This window comes from Protopterus annectens, chromosome 1.part1 (assembly GCF_019279795.1).
Source record: "Protopterus annectens isolate FY-2018-M chromosome 1.part1, PAN1.0, whole genome shotgun sequence".
Lineage (NCBI taxonomy): Eukaryota > Metazoa > Chordata > Ceratodontiformes > Protopteridae > Protopterus > Protopterus annectens.
In genome coordinates, this window is record NC_056726.1 from 1145848741 (window position 1) to 1145876095 (window position 27355).

At 40.8% G+C, this 27355-nt stretch overlaps 1 protein-coding gene across 1 annotated transcript in view; it reads right to left on the reverse strand.

Annotated features, from left to right (window-relative positions):
- LOC122815774 (scavenger receptor cysteine-rich type 1 protein M130-like) overlaps positions 1–27355 on the reverse strand; it is a 363665-nt gene that overhangs the window by 255966 nt on the left and 80344 nt on the right. The window contains exon 3 of the mRNA XM_044088544.1: positions 3937–4251. Coding sequence (XP_043944479.1) covers positions 3937–4251 — 315 coding nt within the window. The remainder of the gene's footprint in view (positions 1–3936; positions 4252–27355) is intronic.

The following is a 27355-nucleotide window of genomic DNA, read 5'->3' on the forward strand; positions in this document are numbered from 1 at the left end:
ACCCGCACCCTAACCCTAAGGTCAGTAACTATCGCACTCTTACCCTACAGACATATACCCAAAGAAAACAAATAATCCATGCACATACAGTTAACAAAATCCTACTTCTAACCCTACACTAAACCTTACATGCATTACCTATCTATGCACTTACCTTAACCCGCACCCTAACCCTAAGTCCGTAACTATCGCACACTTACCTTACAGAGCTATACCACAGACGGGCCAACCATGACACTTCGACATTTCGTGTTTCGCGGTTTTGAAAGTTCACCATTACCGTAGTTTGTGCTATATGTGTCAGTCTTGTGGTGTTCGCTGAAACGAGATTTTGATCTTGTAATATTTACCCAAAAATCCAAAGCATGTTAGTGTTTAGACCATAGAGACTTCAGATGTCACTGTATCTTTCATATGTGGAGACTTGCCAGGGATATCATGAGAATCATAGATGTCATAAGGCCCCAAATCCTGAGGTGTTCCCTCACAGTGACTGAAGTCTGAATGGAAAACTTTAGAAACAGATCTAGATAAAGATTTTCTTTTTCATGTAGAAGAAAATCTCTTTGAACTGAAAAGTCTAGCAGACACCCCAGGAACCCAACCCTGTTTGAAGAAGTCAAAAAGTCTTTTGAATGTTCTCTTGGAACCCCAGCTTGTAAAAGATATCTCTCACCCAAGTGAGATATTCCTGACACTTTGAAAATGACTCTGCAAAGATAAGCAAGTCATCTTAATATGGAAAAATGCATATACCCTGTCGATTACAATGAACTAGATAGTTTATGAACACCTAGTGCAGTGGATAATCCAAAGGGTAAGGCAGAGAACTGATAATGCAATCCAGACACAGAAAACCGTAAGAAACGCCTGAAGTCTGGAGGAAAAGGGATGCGATGATAAGCATTGTTTAAATCTTGTGTTAACTGAAAACGTGAGTGAGGAAGAAGAGGTAACAGGCTGTGAAGTGACATTATTTTGAACTTGCGCACTATCGCAAACAACTTAAGGAAAGAAAAGACCCAGAACTGGTCTCCAACCATTTGTTTTCTTTTGGCACTAAAAAGGTCCCTGAATAAAAACTGGGAAGGAGAAACTTGTTCTATCACTCCCTGGGACACCATGTGATGAAGTTCAGATGGAAACAAAAGAGTCTCATCTGGTGGATGAGGGATTACCCCTGGAAAGGAAAAACTTCCTCCCACTGCCATCTGTAACCTTGATGAATAATCTTCAGAGCCTATATGTCTGAAACTATCTGTTGCCAAACAAAAAAGTGGAGATTCAGACTTTGGGAAGGTAAACGGGGCTGTCAACGTGGTAGGTGGTCAAAGTCCCTTAAATATCATTATGACTTGTTTGTCTGTCCTTGGTTTTAGGAAGTTCCAGAATTCAATTTTGAACCCCTTGCTGTTTCTTTTTAAATGTCTGTTCCTACATTTTGTTGAGATTGTTTATTTTGCTTTTTTGCCAAAATTGGATGAGGGGTTAAAGAATCCCTTAGATAATTTGGAAAAGGAGGGCTGAAAAATCTTAAGAGAGTCCCTGTATCAACTTATTCTTTCATTGCACTTTTTAATCACCTCTGCAGCAGACAGTCACAAAATAAATCTGTATGCAAAGGAGAATTTAAAATGTCATTTTCAACATAATCTGGAAGGTTTTGAGAATGCAGCCAGGTAGATTTTTTTCAAAACAGTGCCAGCACTGGAAGGTTTCTTACCCAAAGGGAACTCATCTGCCCAGCAAAGGAACAGCACAAGCCAACCATCAATCCTTAAGCCTCAGAAGTCCATAATCTTTAATGGCAAGAAAGGTCTGAGGGTTTGGCACACAAACCTGTCTTTTTAATCACCTCACCTTGAACTGACTGTTGGTTTCATTGCACAGAATGTGCCCTGAGGCTTGGGGAGCTGGTCAGCTATTATATCCTAGGTAGTATATAACCCATGTAGCTAAGGCTACTGCAGCAGTGATCAGTACGATGAACATTTTAAAATGTCTATTTAATGGCTCAAAGGTGGACAGTCAAGGACATGGACAAAATGCACTTTTGTTTATTGAACACAACTGCAGGACTTCAGAATATTGAGAATATACTTTTTACCCCATATAGCAGACAAGTGATTTATTAAACAGAGTTAAGTTACCAGAGTAAGTGATAGAAAAGGGAAGCTTATGATATAAATTAGGTACTTCTAGAGTGATAGCATCTGAGACATTTTTTTTCTGATATCACTGCATATTGTCAAATGGGCATACCATTTTTTAATGATATTTTTAATGTTTTATAAACCACATCTTTAATACCTCACCAGCCCCCGGGGTAGGGCTGAAGTGTAAAGGCCCACTAACAAAAATACAGTATGACCTTCTTGCCTGGCACTGTCTCACAAGGAAAAACACAGAGAGTGGTACTGATAACAACTCCTAGACAGTATGTACATAAAAGTACATCAAATAATCTAAAAGTGATCAGACAATATAACATTTAAAAACAAATGATCCCACTCAAGATAGTTATCAATTAACGACATGTGCTTTAAGTTACCTTGCTTTTTTTTTCCCTTCCTTTTTTATGAAAATGGCAAAATATGTTGTTTTAACTAGGAAAAATAAAATGCTGGTTTACATTTGTACATGTCAAAAACGTCTAGCAAAGATCTTATTAGATTTCTATCAAAAATCAGTTTTTGATTTAGTATTACATCAATCATTCTACAAGTCAGCACAGCTGCTGCCATCAGGAATTTAAGCAATTAGTTATATATGTTCTATTAGGAATCAGATTATTTATGGTTCTCATTGCTCTATGCTGGCAAATAAAAAATAATTTCTACTAAAAAAAGAGTACCTTCTTTCAAGATGACTAGAGTCATGTTGCCATATTATAAAGAATCAGAAGAATCTAAAATAAAAATGGTATGATAGCTTTTCTTTTAACATAAGTGTCATGAACATGGCATGATGCTTTCCTTTTAACATGTCACCATTGTGATTGTTCTTAAATCCATCCTCAACCCCTTTTTCCCATTTTGCATATGTAACTTCAGCAGTGACAATCATCTCGAGCCAAAGTTTATGCCACGGTAGTTCATTCTCACTACTCACTCACACACACACTCTCCTATGGCCAGTTTAGAGTGTCCAAGCCACCTACTGCATGTCTTTTGAGTGTGGGATGAAACCAGAGCACCCGGAGGAAACTCATGTGACTGCAGGGAGGACATGCAGACTCTGCACAGAAGGCACTGCATCCGAGAATTGAACAGGAGAACTTCTTACTGTGAGGTGATAATGCTAACCACTGCACCACCGTGGCCCAGTTCATTGTTCTTAATATTTTTTCTTATTGTATTTTTTCCTCACCTGTAGCTGACCATCAGCTGCGCCCAGCTCTTCTCCACATTCACTTGGTCTCCTGGACCTCCTTTAGCCACCTCCAGGCTTATCCTACCTCAGGTGTGATAACTGCCTTCTGAGGTGCATGGACAACCTCCTAATGAAGTTGTTAACCACTTATGCAGCATGGAGCTCACCAGGCTGATATGCTACATATTGCAGAGAGACTTTAGGCTGACTCACCCCCCCACACACACACACTATATGAGAAACAGCATTGACCATACACTCCCATCCTCCCCCTGAGGCCTTCTAGTGCTTATGCCACTACTCAGTCACAGGCTATCTCCATCACCATGCTATATTTTTTGTAGAATATTGTAACATTTACTAAATTTGTTTGAAACTTTTGACGTCTTATATTCACTGTTGAGCGCATTTATATAATTTGGTCAATTATTCGTAAATGTAGCTTTTACCAGTTATATATATATATATATATATATATATATATATATATATATATATATATATATATATATATTATGACACATCTCATATACATACGTAAAAGACCTGGTATAATTAATGTACCTGAACAGATGACACTGGCATCCTGGGCATGTGTACAATCTGAGGGACGTTGCTGACTGAAATCACACTCAAACAAAGAATATTCATTTCCGGAACATACCATCTTCTTCTGAAAAATATCACCAGATCCTTGTCCAAAATAAGAATTGCTGTTTACTTGAACAGGGAATCCACAGTGCAGTTGTGCACAGACTGCCTTTGCCTCATTCATCCCCCAGTTACTTCCACAGACAGACACCCAGCTCAGTCCGTTGTGAACTTCCACTCTACCGCTGCAATCTGTGGTGCCATTCACCAGTCGAGGCTTGAGGTTATCTGGGTAAAAAATTAAAAAGAATTTAGTTAAAGTATCTGTGACATTTATTATGACTTTGTTTGATATTAAACTGCATTATTTCATGAATGACTATGTACACAGAAATAACCTTATTAAAAGAAATGACTAACATATCTCTGTACCAGTCCAGACAAAACTGTAGTACTAGTTCCTCACTCCCACTGTTCAGACATTGATATTTCTCTTTAACATTTAAACTGATTAAAATGCTTTTTTATACACTAACATCGTTATATTCTGTTTTGAAAATGGTTTTAATACTCGGAGGAAGAACAGCAGCATAGTACAGTTAGCACTATCTATTAACCAGATAATTAGTAAATTTAACAAACTGAGGTCAGTGGTTGTGCAATTAGATGTCAGGGATTATCTGCCATCAAGTATCTACTCTGTTCCTTTTTTTTCTGCTAAGTTAATAGCCTTGTGTTTATTGGTGTAATAGTACAAATATAAATGTATAAGTAAATATTTTTCTCATTTCTGTAGACTGCTATTCGGTACTTGGAAGGGCACAGTTTTGGAATTATAAAAAAGTGACTGGGGTAGACATAATCAGTAATTTAACAGTTACTTGTGTCCTACATTTCCAACATTTCAGTACATATCATCAAAAACAAAGCCTGCAGAGTCATTAAAATGGCACTGAATTTAGATGTGGTACTTTTTTATGTCAATGTGTTTACTAAATGTGGTCTACTTTAATGAAGATTTCTCTTTTCCTATACAAAGATCGGACTGGATCCTACATCGTACATACGAAGTAGGCCATTGTAAATACCATGTACTGTAGTCAGTAAAGGAATGTCTTATCCTACAAATGAAGCCAGCAGCACCATGCTGTTCTAGCTAACATTACTGCATCGCAGCGCTAAGTCCGTCTGTACGGTTCTTGGCTGAGCTGCCTTCTGTGCTGCATTTGCACATCGTCTCTACATTTATGAAGGTTTTTGCAGAGTTTTCCAGTTTCCTCCTACATATTAAAGACATATCATAGATGAATAGAGGAACTGCCTGCAGGTATAAATGCAGTCAGAGAGTGAAGGAATGTCTGCATGCTCTGAAGGGTTTGCTCATTTGCTCACCAGTCAGCGTTAGCTTCTCTGCTGTGCACCCACAGCATATTGGGAAGCTACCCAACTCTTCCATGACCCTGAGTGAGATTAAATGGATAATCTGGGAATGAAAGTTTGAATGATAATCCATGGTCTTGTGCCAAAGCCAAAACATTGGATTTGATTATAAGTATTCATCTAAGGTGCCAACACTAGTTCAGAAATATTGATAATTTAATATTGATCTTTAATAATGAAAGACATCAAGTACTTTGTTTTGTACAAAACACTATATGAAATCACTGATGCTGACAGGAGCTTGTATCTTTAAAGCTTACATCTGAGTCACGGTGTTGGAGACAGTAGATAGAACACTCACCTTGTATACCTGGGATACTGGAAAGATAACAAAGTTGTGAGTTGTGTCCCACCATCTCTAGTTTGGATTCCTTTTCTAGTACTCACAGTGTAGTGCTGCACTAGCAGGAGTGGTGCTGTACTATGGGGGGGGGGCAGACTGGCAGGGGTGGTGTTGAACTCCTGGGGTGATACCACGCTGGTTGAGGTAATGCTGCACTGGCAGTGGTGGTGCTGTACTGCAGGGGTGGTGCCACACGCAGTGGTGATGTACTACAGAGAGTGGTCTCACACAGGCAGTGGTGGTGCTGTACTGCAGGGCACTGGTGTCACACTGGCAGGGGTAGTGCTACACTGACAGGGGTGGTGCTGTACTGCAGTTTAGAGTGTCCAATCCCCCTACTGCATGTCTTTCGAATGTGGGATGAAACCAGAGCACCCAGAGGAAACCCACAAAACCACAGGGAGGACATGCAGACTCCGCACAGAAGGCACTACAGCCGAGAATTGAACCACAGAACCTCTTACTTTGAGGTGATAATGCTAACCGCTGCACCACCATGGCCCAGTTCATTGTTTTTAATATTTTTTCTTATTGTATTTTTTCCTCACATGTAGCTGACCATCAGCTGCCCCTAGCTCTTCTCCACATTCAGTTGGTTTACTGGACTTGCTTTAGCCACCTTTGGGCTTATCCTGCCCCCAAGTGTGATAACTACCATATGAGGTTAGCTGTAGTGCCACACTGGTGGGGTTAGTACTGCACTGCTAGGGGTAGTGCCACAATGGCATAGGTGATCCTGCATTGCTGGGGCTAATGCCACACTGGCAGGGTAGTGCCACACTGGCAGGGGTGGTGTACTGCAGGGTGTGGTGCCATGCTGGCAGGGGTAGTGCTAGATTGACAGGGGTGGTGCTGTACTGCAGAGGGTTGTGCCACAAGTTTAGCTGTAGTGCCACACTGGTAGGTGTAGTGCTGCACTGCAGGGAGGTGGTGCGACAATGGCAGGGGTAGTGTTGTACTGCAGGGAGGTGGTGCCACACTGGCAGAGGTGGAATTGCACTGCAGGAGGTGGTGCCACACTGGCAGGGGTGGTGCTGTTCTGCAACAGGTGGTGCCACATGGCTAGCTGTAGTGACATCCTGGCAGGGGTAGTGCTGCATTGCTGGTGGTAGTGTGACACTGTCAGGGTTGGTGAATGATGCGCTGCTGAGGCACTGTCCTTTGAATGACATTTAAAATCAAGAGTTTCATAGGTTCATAGGTGGGTACTAGGCTATTGGCCCTAGGGCCTATATAAGCCTAGCCAAAAATGTACCCTGGCTTTTGCCACCCAAGAAAATTATTTTCCTGTGCCCCTGTCGAGCAGAGCCACAGAAGTGATCCCTGGAGTGAATTTCCTATTTCCCATCCAGTCATCAAGATTTTTCTTGAAGAGTGCTAATGAGGAGCTTTATTTGACATAGATAGGTAGTTTGTTCCAGAGTATGGGAAGTCTCTGGGACAGGAATCTATCCCTCCAGCATGTTTTGTTTATTGAGGTGACAAGGTTTAGGTCCCTAGAGCGTGTAGTTCAGAGGAATTGGGATTTCTTTAAGTGGAGCATGTCCAACAGCTCTGGTTTTGACATAGCTTTGTATGTTAGGCAGAGATCGCCTCTGAGTAGGCGATATGTGATGGAGTAAAGCTGGAGTTTTTGGTCTGCATAGGGCATCTGTTTGAGGCCAGTAATCCTCTTTGTGAGGTATTTCTGTGGCCTTTCCTGTTGTTGTAGATGTCTTGTGAGGTACATACCAAAAGGGGTGGTGTACTCTATAATGGATCTAATGGGTGATGAGTAGAGGGGAACAATGACCTCTTTTTTTCTGGATGAGAAACCTTTTGTGATGAGGTGAGCCACGTAGAAGGATTTTCTGACCACTGTGGCAATGTGATTATCAAAGGAGAGACTACTGTCCACCTGTGTCCCAAGGTCTCATCATATTTTTGGCATTAAGTAGACTACCAGCTATGTGGTAGTTCATGGGTAAAGAGTTTTTACCAAAGGGGATGACAATACACTTTTTGGCATTGAGCTTCAGGCCATAGCTTTGACACCAGGCATCTGTCTCAGTGAGGCCCTTTTGTAGTATGTCCACATTGTTAGGAGTTTCGATTATGGCTCCTAGTTTGCAGTCATCTGCAAACTTTGTTAGCCAAAGACCTTCTGTGTTAGCCTGTACTTCAGAGAAGTAGATACCAAACAGGATAGGACCCAGGACTGAACCCTGTGGTACTCCACTTGTCACTGGTCTGAAGTCGGATTTGGAGTCTGCAACTTTCACAGTGTAGGTTCTGTCCATGAGCCAGTTGGCAACCCATCTTGTGACATAGGGATTTATACCTAGTTTAGTGAGCTTATCTATAATTCCAGAGTGGGGGGTGGTGTCGAAAGCCTTGGCAAGATCTAGATTAGCTGTGTGAACCACCTTACCCTCATCTATGGCTTTGGTGACTGCTTCAAAGAAGTCAATCAGGTTTAGGAGACATGATCTGCCTTTTACAAATCTGAATTGGGTAGGGTCCAGAGTTTGGAGATTACCAATGTCTTTTTTTATGAGTTCCATGATGATACATTCCATGGCCTTACAGACCAGGTTCGTCAGGCTAATGGGGTGGTAGTTCCCGGGGTCCGTCATGGCTCCCCCTTTGTGGAGTGGAATAACCATCACAGTGCACCATTCAGTGGGCACAAAGCCTGGGGTGAGGCCATGATTGAACATGGTACTTAGGTAGGGTGCCAGTTCATTCTGTAGTTCATGTAGAACGCAGCCTGGGATATTGTCATGTCCCATGGATGCTGTGTTTTTGGCTTTGGAGAGTGTGTTTTTTACCTGTGCAGCCGTGATTACAGGAACTTTGCATTCTTCCAGTATAGAGATGGGCCCTCTAGGGGGTGAGAGGGGTGTAAAGTTAGCACTGGACCTATCTGCAGGATGTTGGCAATATCAGTTGGTTCTGTATATTTAGTGCCACTGTGCTGTAACTCAGAACAGATATGAGTGTTGCCATTCAGATTCTTGACATAGCTATAGAATGCTTTGTGGTTGTCTTTAAAGTCAGTGGCAATTTTGTTTTCATAACTAGCTTTGGAGGATTTTATGAGGGATCTCAGGTTCTTACTGAGGTTGACCAGGGAGTTCCTCCAGCCATGGGATTTTACCCTTTTTTGCAACAGTTTCTTTCTTCTGTTGTAGAGTTTGTTTATGGCAGAGGACCACCAGATTGGCTTCCTTTTTTTGGAGGATAGCATCTTGGTTCTGTTAGGGATAGCATGATCCATGCACTCGTGTAAGTGCTTATAAAGAGCATTTGTGTAGGATTCAGCAGTTGTACCTCTATTGTCATCTGCATGGGTGTCATGAAGTTTGCCACTTCTGTCTTAAGAAGTGTGAAGTTGGCTTTGGAGAAGTTTTTTTATGGTGGTTTCCCTAATTGGGGGTGGGGGCAGGACGTGGATGTCTAGGGTGATTAGCTTGTGGTCGGATCTGACCAACGAGGAACTGACCTCTGGTGTGGAACACCAGTTGCCCATGTTGGTAATGACCAGGTCTAGAATACTGCTGCCCCTGGTGGGGGTGTGAATAAGTTGATCCAAGGTTTTGGAATTTATGAATTCCAGAAAACGTTGAGCAAAAGAGTTGGTACATGAGTAGTTTTCCCAGTTAATGGTGGGGTAGTTGAAATCACCCATTATTAGAGTGTTGGGTTGTATCCTAATACTTTCCAGTGTATCAAGAATTGAGGAGTGGGAATCCTGGGGCATGGTGGGGGGTCTGTAGCAAGCTACAATTTGGATTACGGTCTTGCCTGGAGTTAGTTGCACTTGGACAATCTCGGATGCATTATGCTGTGCAACTAGCCTGGAGGTGTGGATATCCTTAATGAATATGGACACGCCTCCACCTTTAGTGCTTCATTCCGGGTTAGGTGGCCGAAAAGTGTCATATGAATTATAGCCTGGCAATGCAACGGTGCTCTCTGGAGCTTTGAACCAGGTCTCTGTCACTGCACAGATGTTGATGTTGTGCCTTAGGTGGTGGAAAATCAGTTAGATGTTTAAGATTCCATAGCATATCATAAACATGAAGAGGAATGGCCATGCTGTCATTGCCGAATTTCACATACAATAATAAAATCCACCAGGAATTGAGACTCTAATGAAAACAGGCCATAGCCCTAATGAAACTAAACCAGACCAGTCAATACGAATAACTTTTACAAGAGGTAGCCAGTACTCTCATTCATATTGGGATTTTTATTTTTACAATGTCAATGAATATCATGATGTGGCACTCAGGAAGAAGTAATACATAAGTCAAGAAGAGTACTGTACTACAACAACATGGATGAAATTGCCCTAATACCTATTTTCTCTTAATACACAATAAAGCTCCCTGAACAGAGAGTGATACATCTGAAAGCAATAGCAGACACATCTGACAACAGGAATAAAGAAGGAGGTGCCATTTTAAAACTTGTTTCTGGCAAATAGCTTGATGGTGACTAACACATGGTGCCTGCAAGAGAGACAACCACATGATCATATACAACAGTAGCCTAGATGTAACTCAGGTAGACTTCCTCTTAGTATCAAAAGGGCACTGGGGTAGAATCAGTGATTACAAAGTCACCCCCAATGAAACAATCAGCCAACAGCATAAACCACTGGTTGGCACGATTAGCTGCAAGCAGTGGTCAGAGAATGCTGTAAGGTCAACAGGGACTAGACTGAAGACCAGTACATTGACTGCAGAGAAAGCACAAGAGTTCAAAGACATAATCAGGGCTCTATCACCTCAGGAAAAATAGGACATAGGTGGAGTTGAGGAAGGATGGCAGTACCGCAAACAGATATGCGGCCCAGCCAGGTATGAAAATAAGATACATAAGTAAAGTTGGGGTGGAATGCAGACATCCAAAAAGCCATCAAAGGAAAGAAAAGTGCAGGAAAAAGTGGGAGATAGAAAAGATGGACAGGCAAAGAAGGAATACTGGTTGGATAAAAAAAAGGTGACGAGAGCAGTTGCTGTAGCAAAGAACAAGGCATCGGAGGCACTCTACCAGCTTCTGGAAAGTGACTCAATAGATGACATAAAAAAACTCTGTCTGGTTGCAAGGCAAAGGAAAAAAGATAAAAAATATAGTCAGAAACCCTTTATAAGGGATGCCTATAACAGCTGCCTGCTCTCCAGTCCACAGAACATCAAAGGCAGATGGAAGGAGTACTTCCAGCAGTTTCTAAAGGAAGAAAACCACACAGAAGCTGTACTTCCCAAGACTCAGCCTATGATGGAAGAAGAAGAGGAGGAGCCCACCCTAGAAGAAGTAAGAAAAGCATTTAGGAAAATGAAGCCAGGGAAAGCAGCAGGCTCAGCTGAGGTCACAGCTGATATGATCAAGATATTGGGAGTTAGGTGAGAAATGGCTCCTGAGGGTAATCATAGCAGTATGGAGAGACAGACATATCCTAGATGACTGGAGAACAGGAATTCTAGTATCAATGAGCAAGAATAAAGGGGCATTCACAAATGTGAGTAGTGTAGAGGTACCAAACTGTCACACTGCATTAAAGGTCTAGAAAGGGTGCCTAATAAATGAAAGCACAGACTAGTAGAAAGTAAAATAGGGGATAAGCTGTTTGGATTCAGATCAGTGTGCAGCACAACAGACCCGATGCTTGCAGTGAGACAGACAGCTGAAAAGAAGAAAAAGTTGAGTTGGGCACTTGGAGATATATGAGATGTAGAAGAGTTTCTGGCACAAAGTGATGACACAATTGGTACATTATACCTCTGTTGCCTGCTGATTTCACTACTCATTGCTCTGTTTCAAAATAGCATAGTGGTGCTTGTCTTTGAATCATTTACTGCATTATTCTGATGCCAGAATATGGCTCAAGGGCAGAATGCATGGCTAATATAAATCAGTTGTGCCTATAGCCTACTGCATTTGCATGACACAATATCCTGCATGATCACTTACCTGTTGGATCCTTTATAAGACTGTAGCGCTACTGAGGTCTTTAAGTTCATCCCTTATAATGCAGTGTGCAATCCTGCTTGAAACAAAATTGCACAGTACATCATGTAGTCCTGAACACCTCCATAGTAGTATTTTAATGTTTTTTTTTGTAATTTGATCAGTGGTAGATAGAGAAAAAGGTTTAGGTCTAGCCTCATTATTTTTATTATAAAAAGCAATGTGTTTTTAGTGTGAGTGCTACTTTCCCAGACTGCTAACTGTACCCCTTGTGTAAACACTGATGGAAGACTACACTTTGTGAAATTTTAACATACATTCTCTGTTCATAGGTTCATAGGTAGGTACTAGGCTATCGGCCCAAGGGCCTACGTAAGCCTAGCCATCAAGGTTCCCTGGCTTATGCCACCCAAGAAAGTTATTTTCCTGTGCCACTGTCGAGCAGAGACACAGAAGTGATCCCCGGGGTGTATTTCCAATTTCCCATCCACTCATCAAGATTTTTCTTGAAGAGTGCTAATGAAGAACTTTGCTTGACATAGATGGGTAACCTGTTCCAGAGTATGGGAAGTCTCTGGGACAGGAATCTATCCCTCCTGCATGTCCTATTTATTGTGGTGACAAGGTTTAGGTCCCTAGAGCGTGTAGCTCGGAGGGATTGGGATTTCTTTAGGTGTAGCATGTCCATCAGCTCTGGGTTTGACATAGCTTTATATGTTAGGCAGAGATCACCTCGGAGTAGGCGATATGCTACGGAGTAAAGCTGGAGTTTTTTGAGGTGGTCAATGTAGGGCATTTGTTTGAGGCCAGTAATCCTCTTTGTGAGGTACTTCTGTGGCCTTTCCAGCTGCTGCAGATGTCTTGTGAGGTACATTCCAGAAGGGATGTTGTACTTTATAATGGGTCTAATGAGTGTCGAGTAGAGGGGAACAATGACCTCTTTTTTCCTGGATGAGAACCCTTTTATGATGAGGTGTGCCATGTAGAAGGACTTCCTGACTACTGTGGCGATGTGACTATCAAAGGAGAGACTACTGTCCACCTGGGTTCCAAGGTCTCTTATCATGCATTCAGTGTTAAGTAGATTGCTGCCTATGTGGTAGTTCATGGGTACAGAGTTTTTACCAAAAGAGATGACACTGCACTTTTTGGCATTGAGCTTGAGGCCATGGCTCTGACACCAGGCATCTGTCTCAGCGAGGGCCTTCTGTAGGATGTCCACATCATTTGGGGACTTGACTATGGCTCCTAGTTTGCAGTCATCTGTGAACTTCATTAGCCAGAGGCCTTCTGTGTTAGCCTGTACTTCAGAGAAGTAGATACCAAAAAGGAGAGGTCCCAGGACAGAACCCTGTGGTATTCCACTTGTCACTGCTTTGAGGTCAGATTTGGAGTCTGCACCTTTTACAGTGTGGGCTCTGTCAGTGAGCCAGTTGGCAACCCATCTTGTGACATAGGGATTTATACCTAGTTTAGTGAGTTTAGCTATAATTCCAGAATGGGGGATGGTGTCGAAAGCCTTGGCGAGGTCAAGATAGGCTGTGTGAACCACCTTACCCTCATCTACGGCTTTGGTGACTGCCTCAAAGTCTGTTAATACAAGATGCTCAGTCATTTCTCTCCAAAATGTCATAGGATCATAGGACCACAAGAAGTTACTACACTAATGGCTCTAGGGCTCTTACAAGCCTAATCAAGTTCTACCCTTATTTCCACTATCAGCACCTATTGCCCCTGTCCAAGAGGGACACAAGTGGAACCCCTGAGGTGAATTTACGATTACCTACCCAGTGTCAGAGTGCTGCTTCTTATTCAGTTCTTCCCGAAGAGGTTATAGGATACAGACAACAAGTCCACAGTTTAGCAGATGATAGTGATAACATATCACAATACAATTTATCCCCTACTATCAGTGTGCTTTTTTTTCAGACACCTTTATTAAATTGTCACTTGTGACACGGTCAAGTTTACATTCTATCAGAGTGTTATCTTTTAGTGTAGTGGACCAGCCAGAATTAAGCACAGTGGAACACCAGTGCAGTCATTACAAGAAAACTGAATGTTCGATTTTACAGTAACAATGAAAAACAGACTATAATGCCAAGGAAGAAAAGAAGAGAAAGAAGGGAGAAGGTATAGTAAGTGAGATTTACTTTAAAGAGGAATAACAGATATGGATCAAGTATGAATACTTGTCTCATTTAATCAATACATGGTTATCAGAGCTTAAAACATCTAAAACCTTGGAGGCTGCTACTCAAAAGGGCAATAACCCAAATGATGTAAAACACAAAATCTTTCTTTTTTTCAAGGAAGCAAGCCCCACTATACCCTCTAACATGAGGCAAGCTCCCATATCTTATAAGAGGATTATGACTGGGTATCCTATCATAACCAGCATATTATGTGTTGGAGACATTAATGCCAAAAAAATTCACCTCAAAAATACAGCTGATTATGATCAGAGGTATAATCAGAATTATTTGTAGTTCATGGGCCATTATCTGCTTCAGCAATTACATAAATAATAGTGTAGGAGTGTGAAGAGTTTTACCGGCCTTGGAAGCCTTTGAAACTGATAAAACACATTGGCACTGTCAGACGACAGCAGGCAGAAGTTGAGTCCCTCTGAATAATAAAGATTTTAGACACTTTGTTCTGACACATTTCTGTTTTCAGGTGTAGCAGAGTGAAATTTTAACAGCTTTTAAGAACTGTTTTGTTTTCTGCTGTTCTTATTTCCAGGCCAGGCAATGTTCTTAAGCAATCTTATTCTTCCATCTCAAACTAAAGGAAGCACTTACCATTTTGATTCTTTTCTGATGTCAGAGTATAATCTTGGGGCTCCATGCACTACGCGCACACACACACACACACACACACACACACACACACACACACACACACACACACACACACACACACACACACACACACACACACATATCAGCACACTCACAAACACTCAAACTCCCACCCAAAACCCTTACAAAACACTCACTTACCTCACATTACACCTAAATCCACACACGGCACTGCACACCATCCATATACAACCCCCGAGATTACGTAGCGTAAAGCCATAACCGCAAATTCAAGATATTCAAATTCGTGATTATGCACTTTCTCTTTTTCAAAACTTCGACTTTATAGTCTCGAGATACTGAAATTCGACATTTCAGTTTTTCGAGATTATAAAGTATATATATATATATATATATATATATATATATATATATATATATATATATATTTATATACCGTCTCCAAGATTGCACAAACTTGGAGAAGAATGAGAAAGTGAAAAAAATTGCAGCATTCACTGTTCTCTCTTCTCCCATTCTAACTGCCATGTCAAGACTCTAGCAATCTTCAGTAATGTAAAAACAGTAGGGCAAAGCAGTTTCAGAGCATGTTAACCTCAACAATGCTTCTTTATAACAACTTCAGCACCTGCTTTCCCTGAGCACATCTGTATTTTTCAAAGCACTTGCTTTTTAATTAAATATCTTTAGATTTTTTTTAACAGTTAAAGAATTTCTTCCAAATGGTTAACAGCTTTCTTAAATATTTCAGTTGTATTTTTGTATCAGCTATCATTCCTTTATAGGTTCATAGGTTCATAGGTATGTACTAGGCTAGCTGCCATTACAGGCCATTTTAAGACTAGCCAGTGTCTTTTTTTGTGCTCAAATTATCCTATCCCATTTGTAGTACACTGGGCAGTCCTGGGGTAAATTTTCTTTTTCCCATCTATAGATCCAAACTACAATTGAATACGGACAGGGATGAACTTTGTTTTATGTAGATGGGGAGTCTCTTCCAGAGCAACGGTATACTCTGTAAGTTATACCTGTCCCTCCAAACAATTCTGCTGATGTTGCAGAGGAGGTTTAGATTTATTTTATTTTATTTTATTGCATTAGTTTACCGAGAAAGTCCACTGAGCCTAAAAGAGCCCATTTTCAATGGAGGCTCAAGGAGAAAAACTCCAACAAGAACATAGATACAGAAAAAATATTAACAGTAATTGGTACAGAAGTAGAAACAGTGTTACACATAGTAATTACAGTAATATATACAGAATATATACATAAAAGCATGGATCTAGTTGGTTTAATTACAGTAATATATACAGAAAATATACATTAAAGCAGGAATTTAGTTGGTTGCCAGATTAATTCAATCAGATAGGTATAAACAGAGATATATTAATCAGTATTATTGTACCAGTATCAACAAGTGATGCAAAAAAATAAATAAATATGGAGATGGTCCATTGCCTTTTTTCAGAGGCAGCCTGTAGTGAAAAGCTCCAAGCATGAAGCAATAATAATATCTAAGAAATATACACAGCTATCAGTGCAATTTAACACTGGTCAAGAAATAAACAGTACAGTCTAGGAATGTACAGTAATTGGGCAAAAACAAATAGTTCAGTTTAAACATTGTCGAAGAATAAAGCATACATAATATAGGACTATTTTGATATGTAAGTAGCTGTATGATGTGACAGGATAATGTATAAAGTTAGTTCTTACTGGTGGAAAATGCAATCATAAGAGTTAGGCGGAATTCAAGAGAGAGCTTGAGAAAGTTGTAGAGGTGGGGAATATGGGAAGAGTGAAAAGAGAGAGGGGTGAAGGTAGAATGGATAGGTGAGAGGAACAGAGATTAAATTTTAAAATTAGAATAATGCGGGATGAGTAGAGGGAAGGTTGAGTGAAAATGGTGGTAGAGTGAAGTTTGGAGAACCTGCTTTTTATTATAACTGTGCTTGTGACAGCCTGGTTTAGAGCAGGAACAGAGCCCTGTGTTAGACAGGAAGTCTTTTAGAGTGGCTTTGAATGGCCATGGTGAAGGAGTTGGCCTAATAGATATGGGTATAGAGTTCCATAATTTAGTGACAGAGTCGGAGTATAACCTGTATTTGGCGGACTTAGTTGGTTTATGAACAGTAAGAAGTTTTTGACCATTGGATCATTGTGGTATAGAATTGTATTTAATGTAGGACAGGTGGAGGGGTAATATATGAATTTGCAAGTGGAAAGTAGCTGTATGTATGATAAATGGTGGGATAGCTCTGACCATTTGAGACTTTTTAATGTCATACAATGATGGGTTCAATAAAATAAAATGTTTTTGCTGTAAATGTAGCAACTTTATTATAACATTGTTTATGTCATGTTTTCAGTGAAGCCTGGAGGTTTTTCAGGATAGGAGCACCGTAGAGAAGTGAGGAAAGGAGGTTGTAGAAGCTGATGTATGTGTAGTTATGGTAATGAGGACGTTTTTGGCTCTGTAGTGCATTTCTAGTTTTTGATATTTTTTTTTAAGGATTTTTGTACACACAGGTCAGATTTAAGTTTATCATCCATCCACTATCATTCCTAGTAGTTCGATGTGAGGGGGGGTGACTTTGACAATACTGTTTTTAGGAGACAGTATTTTGAATTTCATTTTTTTGTGAGACAGTGATTTGGGAAAGAAAAGTAACAGATTGTTTTTTTTTTTGGGGGGGGGTGAGCATGAGTTTTGAGGTACGGAGTGATTTCTTGGTAGCTGTGAAAGCTTCTTGAGTGATTTGTTGAAGATGATTTAGATTGTCAGATGAACTTATTAGTGTGGAGTCATCTGCATACCGTATTAGTTAATCATTTTAAGTAGATGTATGGAGTGTACCGATGAGGGTATTAAACAGGAGGTAGCCAACAATGGAACCCTGTGGAACATTAGTGGTAATTGGGAGGTAGGGACAGAGTATGCAGTGCCATTTTGCTGACTGATATCTATTGCTCATAGGTTCATAGGATGTTACATGGCTAATGGCCCTAAGGCCTTTACAACCTTAGCCATGTTATACCCGTGTTCCCTAAGGGACTTAGGTGCCACCCCATGGAGTGAATATGCAGACTCCCATCCAGTTTTCCAGGTTGCACTTGAACAGGGTCATTGAGGACCTCTGCTTCACATGAATTGGAAGTTTACTCCAGAGGACCAGCAATCTCTGGGAAATATATCTATCTCTCCAGCATGTTCTGTTAATGTCACAGGCTTGGTTGAGATCCCTGGAGAAAATGACTCTTGTCCCATTTGATTTCTAGATGTGCAGAATTTCCATTAGGGCAGGGTCAGGGACTGCTTGGTGGGCCAGGCACAAGTCGCCTCTTAGCAGCCTATAAGATACAGATTACAGTGACAGGGCTTTCATAGGTCATCTTTTGGAGGTTATGAATTTTCTTGATGAGAAACCTCTGTGGTCACTCCACCTGCTACTGATGTCTGTTGAGGTACATGCAAAAGGGAGAATGGCATTGTATTAGTGGTCTGATGAGGGTTGAGGACAGAGGATTTGTAACATCCATAGTCTTGGATGTGATGTCCTTACTTATGAGGTGTACAACATAGAAGGCTTTCCTTACCACTGTGGACACATGATGATCAAAGTTTAGATTGCTGTCAACCTCTGTTACCAAATCTCTCAGTACTGGATTTGAGCTTTAGGAGACACTGTTAATATTGTAATTTGCAGGAAATTCCTCTTTGTCAAAGGGGATAATAATACACTTTTTTTCTGTTTAGTTTTACTCTGTGGCTTTGGCACCAATCATTTGTTTGTGTTATCCCCTTTAGTAATATATTAACATTGTTGGGGGGCTCAATGATTCTGCCCAGTTTGCAATCATCAGCGAACGTGGTAAGCCACAGGCTATTTACTTTCTTCTGGACTTCAGAGAAATAGATTCAAAACAGTAGAGAGTCCAGCACAGATTCTTGTGGTACGTCAGCGGTAACCAGTCTACTGGTAAAGGTGGAATCCACAATTTTCACAGTATGCATTCTGTCAGTGAATCAGATGAGTTGGCTACCCATCTAGTTATGTAAAGGTTAATCCTCACCTGGGAGAGTCTCTCAATAATAGCTAAGTGAGGAATTGTGTCAAAAGTCTTGACTAAGTCAGGATAGGTGGTCTGTTTCATTTTGCCTTAATCCAGGTCTTTGGTGAAATTCTAGTAGTAGTCCACCAGGTTTAATAGGCATGATCTATCCTTAACAAAGCCAGAATGGGCTGGGTCAAAAGTTTGAAGGTCTTCTATGTCCTTGTTGATAAGGTCAATGATGATTATTCTCATTGCCTTGCAGATAAGACCGATTAGACTTATACTTATGGGTCTATAGTTCCCAGGGGTGGTTGATGGGCTCCCTTTATGCAAGGAGATTACTGTTGCTGTTCTCCACTCTGCTGGAACAAACGTAGTGCTCAGACTGTAGTTAAACAGAGTCCCAAGTGGTTCCACTAGGTCTTGTTTTAGATTGTTTAGTAAGCAGCCTGGGATGTTATCTAGTCCCATAGAGGCTGTGTTTTTGGCCTTGGAGAGCACTGATATGACCTGCTCTTTGGAGATTCTAGGCAGAAGACTGGTATCAGTTATGTTTTGCGGTATGGCTGGTGGGTACAGGGGGTGAAGTTTGAACCAAATCTGTCAGCTAGCAGGCTGGCAATTTCCTCAGGTTCAGTATGAGTAGTACCATTCACTACAAGTTTACCATATAGCTGGCCATTCCCTTTTAGATTTTGGACATAGCTAAAGAATGTCTTATGATAGTCCTTAGCTAGGGATGCTAATTTAGCTTCATAGTTAGCTTTAGAGGACTTTACAGGATATCTGATTTGCTTGTTCAAGCTCTGCTGAGTAAGTTCCGTCTTTTTCTTAGACATCAGTTTCTTACTTTTGTTATATAACCTATTTATACTCGAGGTCCACCAGGGTGGCTTGTTTTTTCAGGTGGACCTGGTTTTGATCTGGTCAGGTATGGCTGAGTCTATACAGTTGTTAAGTATTTATACAGGTCATTTGTGTACTCCTCTACATAGGAGTCATTGTTGGCTGTGTTAGCAGGGGTTTGAGACTTTTTATACCATCACTTAATAGGCTCTAGTTAGCTTTGGAGACATTTTTCAGTTTTTTTTTTGCTCCTGTGGGGGTGTCAGATCCGATTGTTGCTTTGAATGAGACAGATTTATGGTCTGACCTTACCAAGGAGGATAACACTCAGGGGGAAGTGTAGTGTCCACCCATGCTGATGAGTACTATGTCTAGGATTGGGGTGCAGACTAACTGTTCCAGAGAATTTGTATTGACAAAGCCCAGGAACCTCAGGGTTAGCATGTTTGTGCTCACATATGTTGCCCAATGGATCGAAGGATAGTTGAAATCTCCCACGACCAAGCTGTTTGACTGTATAGTGAGTGACTCAATCAAGTCCAGATAGGTTGCTTTTGAACTGTTGTAGGATAGATGGTGTAATCCTAGTGAGGACATCTGAAGTAGAAGAGTGTTATGACAAATTGATTCTAAGGACCTTGGACAGGTCTAGGAATAAGCTGTATTCTAGTTTGTCCCTGTCCCTGGCTTTGTTGGTAGTATCTGTGAAGGCTGGAAGTGCACTGCTGGTACTATGAGATGGACAGAAACCATGTTGCATGGGGGTTAGCTGTTTTCCTTGAATGAGATATTTTAGCAGTTGCTTTTGAAGTCATTTCACTAATATTTTGGAGAAGGGGATAAAATTGCTAAAGGTCTAAAGTCTGTAATACCTGTTGAAGTGCCATCTTGTGTAGAGAGGGATGATGTAGGATTTTTTTTTTTGGAAAGGGAAGGGACATGGTATTTCTTACTGGACCTGTTTATAGATGGAAACTGGATATGCAATGCTATTATTTTATTTTATTTATTTATTTATTTATTTTACATTTGTTTACTGGGAAAGTCCGACTGGCACACGTCTTTTTTCAGCGGAGGCCCGGGAAGATAAGTTCCTGTACAGACAATTTATAGCTTAACAAACATGCAAAAAGAATACAAAAGTAGCAATTGTAGACAGAACATAAGTTAACAAACATTTGAAAGTTACTACATTGATAGCAAATAATGGTTTCACTTCAGAAGCCTGAATGATCACAAGCCTGAATTGCATAAGCTTGTGAATACGTCTTGGTCGAACATAAAAGACTGAAAAGGCAAAATATCCAAGCAGCTTTTAAGTGAATTCTTTCCCAGGAAAAGAATTTGCTTGGTCGCTTCGTTACTTTACCTTTTTCGGCACTGTAGTGTGGTCTCGGAGGTGGTATATTTAAGTAGGGGGTGTGGGGGGTGTACGGGTTAATGTAATGTTTTAAAGTGTTTTCTTTTCTTTTTTTTTTTTTTTTTTTGTTGGAAAAGCGATTATTTTCCCTTGGAAAAAAATCGCTGTTCTGACAGTTCGGCATTGTAAGCTTTCGCTTACATAGGGTCGATTAATCACTGTTGGCTTTTTTAAGCATTCAGTGATGTAATATAGACCCGTTTCTGTAAAGTATTTATTGAATTGAGTTGCTATATTGCCAGAATTGTTATTTAATTTTGGATTAGGGGAAGCTGATTTACCTGGATGAAGTATGTTATTAATTGCAGTCCAGAATTTTTGAGGATGCTTTGTGTGTTTATTCTGGAATTGTGATAGTAACTGATTTTGTCTAATCTAACAATTTTTTTTTTTGCTTTGTTATGCAGTCCTAGGTATGTTTGCCTTGTGAATTGGGTTTTGTTTTTTGTGAAATTGCTCCCAAGCCTTGTCTCTAGCCTTGAGTAATGCTCTACATTCTTTGGTAAGCCAGGGTGCATAATTAGTTTTAATTCTAATAGTTCTAGGGGATGCATGATAGTTTAGTATATGTAGAAAGGTGGTGTTGAAGAAGATTACTGTGTCTTCTAGAGAGGTCTTACAACTTCGAATGTTATAATATCGAACCCAGTAGAGCGAAACACCAGAAAACCGAACACTCAGAATAGAGAATTTTTTCCCTGGGAAAAAATTTGCTGTTCCGACAAACATACACACAACACAAGCACACCAAAATAAATAATCCACACACACACACTTCACAAAACCCTACAGTAAACCATACATACACCACTAGCTATCCACTTACCTTAACCCAACCCTAACCCTAAGGTCTGTCACTATCGCACACTCACCTTACCCGCTCCCTAACCCTAACTCACCTACCCCACCCTAACCCTCACGTCCACACAATCGCACACTTACCTGACCCTCGCCCTAACCCTAACTCACCTAACCCATGCCCAATTGCACACTCACCTTCATTTCCACACTTACCTTAACCCAGTCCGTAACCTTCGCTCCACAGTTGATGAAATAGCAAAGCTGCAGAAATGGCCCACCGAATACTTTCCCTAGGAAAGTATTCGGTGTTCTGCAGCTTCGCTATTTCCAGTGTTCACTCTACTGGGTTCGATATTATAACATTCGAAGTTGTAAGAATTCAATGTTATAATATAGACCCCTTCTAGAGGTAGCTGTTTGAGAGGTTCCCAGTTGCAACTATTTAGAGAGGAGATGGAACTGTTTGTGTTGAAGTTTTTTTTTGTTTCTGATTAAGCAGAAGGTGGACTGGATGGATTGGTTAGTATGGGTCCTAAAAAGAAAGGTTGGCTGATGGTCACTTAGGCTGTCAGGGAGACAGCCTGATTGAGATGCTAGGAGGGATAACTAACCAAAATCCAGGCAAGGATTGACTGACATTTGAATGATTTGTCGGTGCTTGTAGAGGATGTGATGAGTTGGGAAAACCTGTGGAGGTTAATATGAGATGATGGATTATGTGAAGAGCAATTAAACCAGTCAATATTGAAGTCACCCATCAGGATTGTTTCTTGTGGGAGGGAGATGGAGATCCAGTGAAGTAAGTTTTCCAAAGTGGGAATATTGTTTCCTGGTGGAATATAACTACCCATGATGTTAATGTGCTTTTTATGGTTTAATTTGGCAAATATAAGTTCAGCATTATCAAATGCAGGAGTGGATAGGTCTAAGAGGTCTAGTATTAGATGTTTTTTAAAGAGGATTTCTACTCCCCTGCCCTTTCTTGTTATCCTTTCTTTGCATAGAACATTATATCTGGGAGTTGTTGTTTCATTCTTTTGATGCACGGGTTTTAGCCATGTTTCGGTTAATATTACCATATCTGGTGAGTACAGGGAGAGTAGGGCATGCAGGTCATGAACTTTATTTGTAATGCTCCTTGCATTTATGTTAAGGAGGAGTAGGGAAGACTTGTTTTTCAGGTGCAGAGGTTTTAGGTTGATATATTTTGAGCTGATTACTGTGTCGGGTGGTGTCATGGGGCCAGGATTAGGGTGTATGTTGCCAGATTGGTTTAAGTGCTTAAGTAGGTATATGTAGAGTCTGACAAGCTTGTTTAATAGTTTGTCTTGTTTTTAAGAGGTGTGGGAAAAGTTTCTTAGAGGATGGAATCTATATAGATGATAATCTGTGTTGGTAGTAGAGAAAAGGGTAGGTGCTATAACATAGTTTGAAGGTTTATTTAGGTGTAATAGTGGTATACTTTGCCAGGGAGGTATATTGTTGTAATAGAGTGTGGTATGAGGTGAGGGAGTATAAGAGTAGTAGGAATGAACTAGTGACAATTTGGAGGAGTGATATGTGAAAGTGAGTCTTGTTAAGGTTAAGCATTTCATTAGGGTAGTTTCAATTTTACTTTATTAGAGTAGTTTGAATGTTATTGTATGTAGTGAGATAGGGAAAGTGAGTCTTGTAAAGGTGAAGCATTTTATTAGGGTAGTTTGAATTTTATTGTGTGTAATGAGATAGGTATTTTATGTAGGCTGTACAAAGACTGTATGCACAATAATTAATGTGTGAGTATGAAGTTTGGCTGGAGGTAGACAGTATATTTTACTATAGGCATGTAGGTAATGTACTTAAGTACTAATGTTGTAGAGTAGGGGTCATTTGTAGTGTATATAGCTGTTTGAGTTAATTAATTAAGGTTTGGTTGATTGATAGCTATGTGGGTGGGTTGATATATATGTAGCGGTACAGCAATGCTTACTGGAAATATGGGCAGCAGTAGGCAGGTACGTAGTACTATGCAAGTGTGTGATAACCTGTCTTCATCTACCTTCATAAGAGTATCCAGCTTTGCACAGGAATTCAACTTGCATAAGACTAGCAATATGAATATGTGTACCTGCATGCACTGTGTGTCATTTGCTCGTACTAGCATCAATGCAGCCCTTCATATTAAGGCAACCTGTCCCAGTACTTGCCTGTCACTTGTTATGGAAATAGTCCGTCTTGTTGACACTACATGATGATGTATGATGCTGGCTACAGCATTGTTTTTCCTGCACAAGTACAACCCACATACTGTAGTTTTGCATAACTGTATCACTGGTATTTTCCTGGTGTCCCCTGATGTTGGCAATAGGGATGCCTGCCTTCCCCTATATATACCTGTATGTTGTAACAAAGCGGCTCTGCCCTTCAGGAAATGCATACATTCCAGTATGTGGAAAGTACACCAGCTGTATTTGCTCCCATCTTTCACTGTAACTACAGTATGACATACCCACATGACTGACCCTTCATCTAGGGTTTGGTGTACCTAAGTTACCATTGTGTCTGTAGCTGCAAATCTACCACTGCCAGCAATCTACATTTTATAGGTATGTGTTTTATATTCCCAGATGTCTACCTGTCCAGAAGCTGAAGTGGATGGCTGGACAGTTTACACTCTGCTGCAAACTATGTCCTTCTAAAGGTATTCAAGATCCATGGGTGGCACACCTATTGGGGGAAGGGGGTACTGACCAAACTTTATGGAGGCATGTATAACAGCCACTTGTCCAAGAATTTTACATCAAGGCCATAAATGTGCTACTGACATGTTATGTCATGCCATGGCAAAAGCATGTCCATTAGCAGCTGATAGGTCAGCCATGGGGTGAGGGGGCCAAGATGAACAAATTCCTCAGGTCAGGAGTTTCCAATAACTTTGTAGTGGATGACTATACTGAAATCAACCCTGAAGGTCTAGACAGTTGAATCAGGATAGACCAACCTTCATACATCATAGTGAATGATATATCACTTTAAAGGCACTTACAAAAGATATCCATACACTGACATGCAGGCAACACTCAAGATCAATCAACAGCTATGCCACACTGTCATACAGCCACAGGCCGCTGTTACCCAGTCCAGCATGAAGTTGATTGCTGCTCCATATGGCATCTGGGTGGATGTCACGCAGCACTGGCAGCTGCTGTGTGAGGTCATGCAGCCCAGGGACAGTCTAATGATTGGTTTTACAAGGTCTATAGTGACAAACACTGCTTCCATGTTCACTTCCATTTGGAAGATTGCCAATGTAACTATCATTCCCAGACTGATAGTGTTGCCCAAGGTTGGGATAGAGTATGTACCTACCTATATTAGCTGTGTGTGGAACATTCCCAAGGTGCACAATCCTGTCTTACATAAGACAATGTATGAGATTGCCACCTGTAAATATTGGTGGCAATAAGACACAACCTTCATTAGCAGTCCAGCAGTTGTTGTCCCTCCATGCCACAGGATTCCCCAAGTTCCAATGCACTAAGTCAGTGGAGTGGCCCGGTGTTACTGTCTTTAATGGCACCCCATCAGCATTGCTGTTGGTAGCAATCCCTAATAGAGTTCCCTCCAACTCAAGACTCCTGTCTTTGCCTTCTGTGATGTGCTCACCCCGCTGGTGTGCATGTGTGTGCATGTGTGTGTGTGTGTGCGTGCATGTGTGTGCATGTGCATACATGCATGTGTGTGTGTGTGTGTGTGTGTGTGTGTGTGTGTGTGTGTGTGTGTGTGTGTGTGTGTGTGTGTGTGTATGTGTGTGTCTGCTGACAACCATGTTATTGTGTCCCTAACTACCTGTGCACATTGTAATGACTATAACCAACTATATCCTCTGTCTTGAGTAGTTTATGCCTTGTGTTGCACAGTGTGAAATGACACTACGCTCAAAGCATCACCTGATATTCTCACCTCATGCTTTATGTTTGTCCTGTGTGGTGATGCACTGTCGTTGCATGCTCATCATGGCCTTTCTTTCTGAATTAGATGTCACTATTTCACCTGCACTGCTATATATCATTCCTGTTACTGCCTGACTGTATGCTTTGTGGTTGCTGATTGTTCCTGTACCACCATCATCTGGTGCTGCTCCTTCTATGTCATTCATGTGTGTGTGTGTGTGTGTGTGTGTGTGTGTGTGTGTGTGTGTGTGTGTGTGTGTGTGTGTGTGTGTCTGGTCTGACTGTATCTCTACAAAGGGGCTGGCTTGCCTGCTTCCTCTCAATCATGTCATGTAGGATGGGATATGCTAGAAATGTTTTGCACACCATGGCAGAATTATACTGCAGTGTCTCTAGAGATATCTAGACAAGGGAATTGGGCTCAAAGCAGGCCGAACATGTTCTCAGTGATGTGATGTGTTTCTGGTCCATATTACATGATCAAAACCTTAGGTTATTGAATATCTAAAGATTGATCAGCAAATGTTGAACTCCGAAAATCGCAAACGGCAGTTTACACACAGGGAAACAATGCCAATGGCCAAAGTAAAAAAAAAAATTTAGAAACAGAAATCAAGTGTGGGGCTTCACCCCCACACCCCACAATGTGGGGGCTGTGCCCACCACCCCCTTAACTAAATATACCAACTCAAGATCGCTCTACGTTGTAAAAAGAGCAAAATCCACATAATGGCCAAACGACTTGTTTCCCTGTGTGGAAATGGCCATTCATGATTTTCAGAGTTTGACATTTAGTGATTAGCCTTTAGGTATTCAATAACCTAAGGTTTTGATCCCGTAACATAGATCCATGTGTTTCTGCATGTGCTATCTTGTACTAGAATTCAGAAATGGCCTGTGAGTTTCTTATTAGCATTATTAGCCAGGGTTCTTGTGGGTATTCTATATCACCTGAAAAACATTTACCATGAGGCTGTTACCACATTTGGATGCACTTTACATTTAGCCACATACATGTTCTTTACCCACAGTGCCTGACCTTGCCAATTAGATAACCAAGTGGAATGTCAGCTTACATAACCCTTCTGTATAGCATTCATTCAATAACTTAAAAACACTTTTTGTACATTTGCAGTCTTTAAATAATAGTCCGATCCAGGAGGATTCTGTTAGGACTTAATTTACATACATTGATTACAGTGCTATGTGCATCACTTATTATCTGGAGTTCACAGAATGGTAGCCTTTACTACTCACATATCTCTGTGACTGTTGACAGATGAGGCCTTTATTCCTACATGCATACAGTCTGTCACACCTGTTACCTCAATGAGGTGAGTTAGTTGTAGCTCTCTGGTCTTATTTACATATCATTATACCATCATTTGCATAAACGGTTTGATGTGCCATTCTGCTCATTGTACCATAGTGCAAACAGAACAGTGAATCATTATACTGTTTTGCATTTCTCTAGTCTTCATCCTAAATATTTATCATTAAATGTGTATTGTGTGTGTTTTCATTTCCCATGCAGTGGTATGCAACTTGTCTGTGAATCCCTACCATCATTTCAATTAAGGGGACAATGCATAGTCGTAAAAGACTTTATAAGTAGACACTGACCTCTCATGGACAAATGCAGTCATTGCAGTTTTATATAATTCTATGCAAACAATATGAACTACTGAAAAATTCTCATTGAGGCCGGGTAAAAAAGTCCACTGGAGTTAACTGTCCACATCTTATCCTGTGTGTCTAGGACATCTGCCAA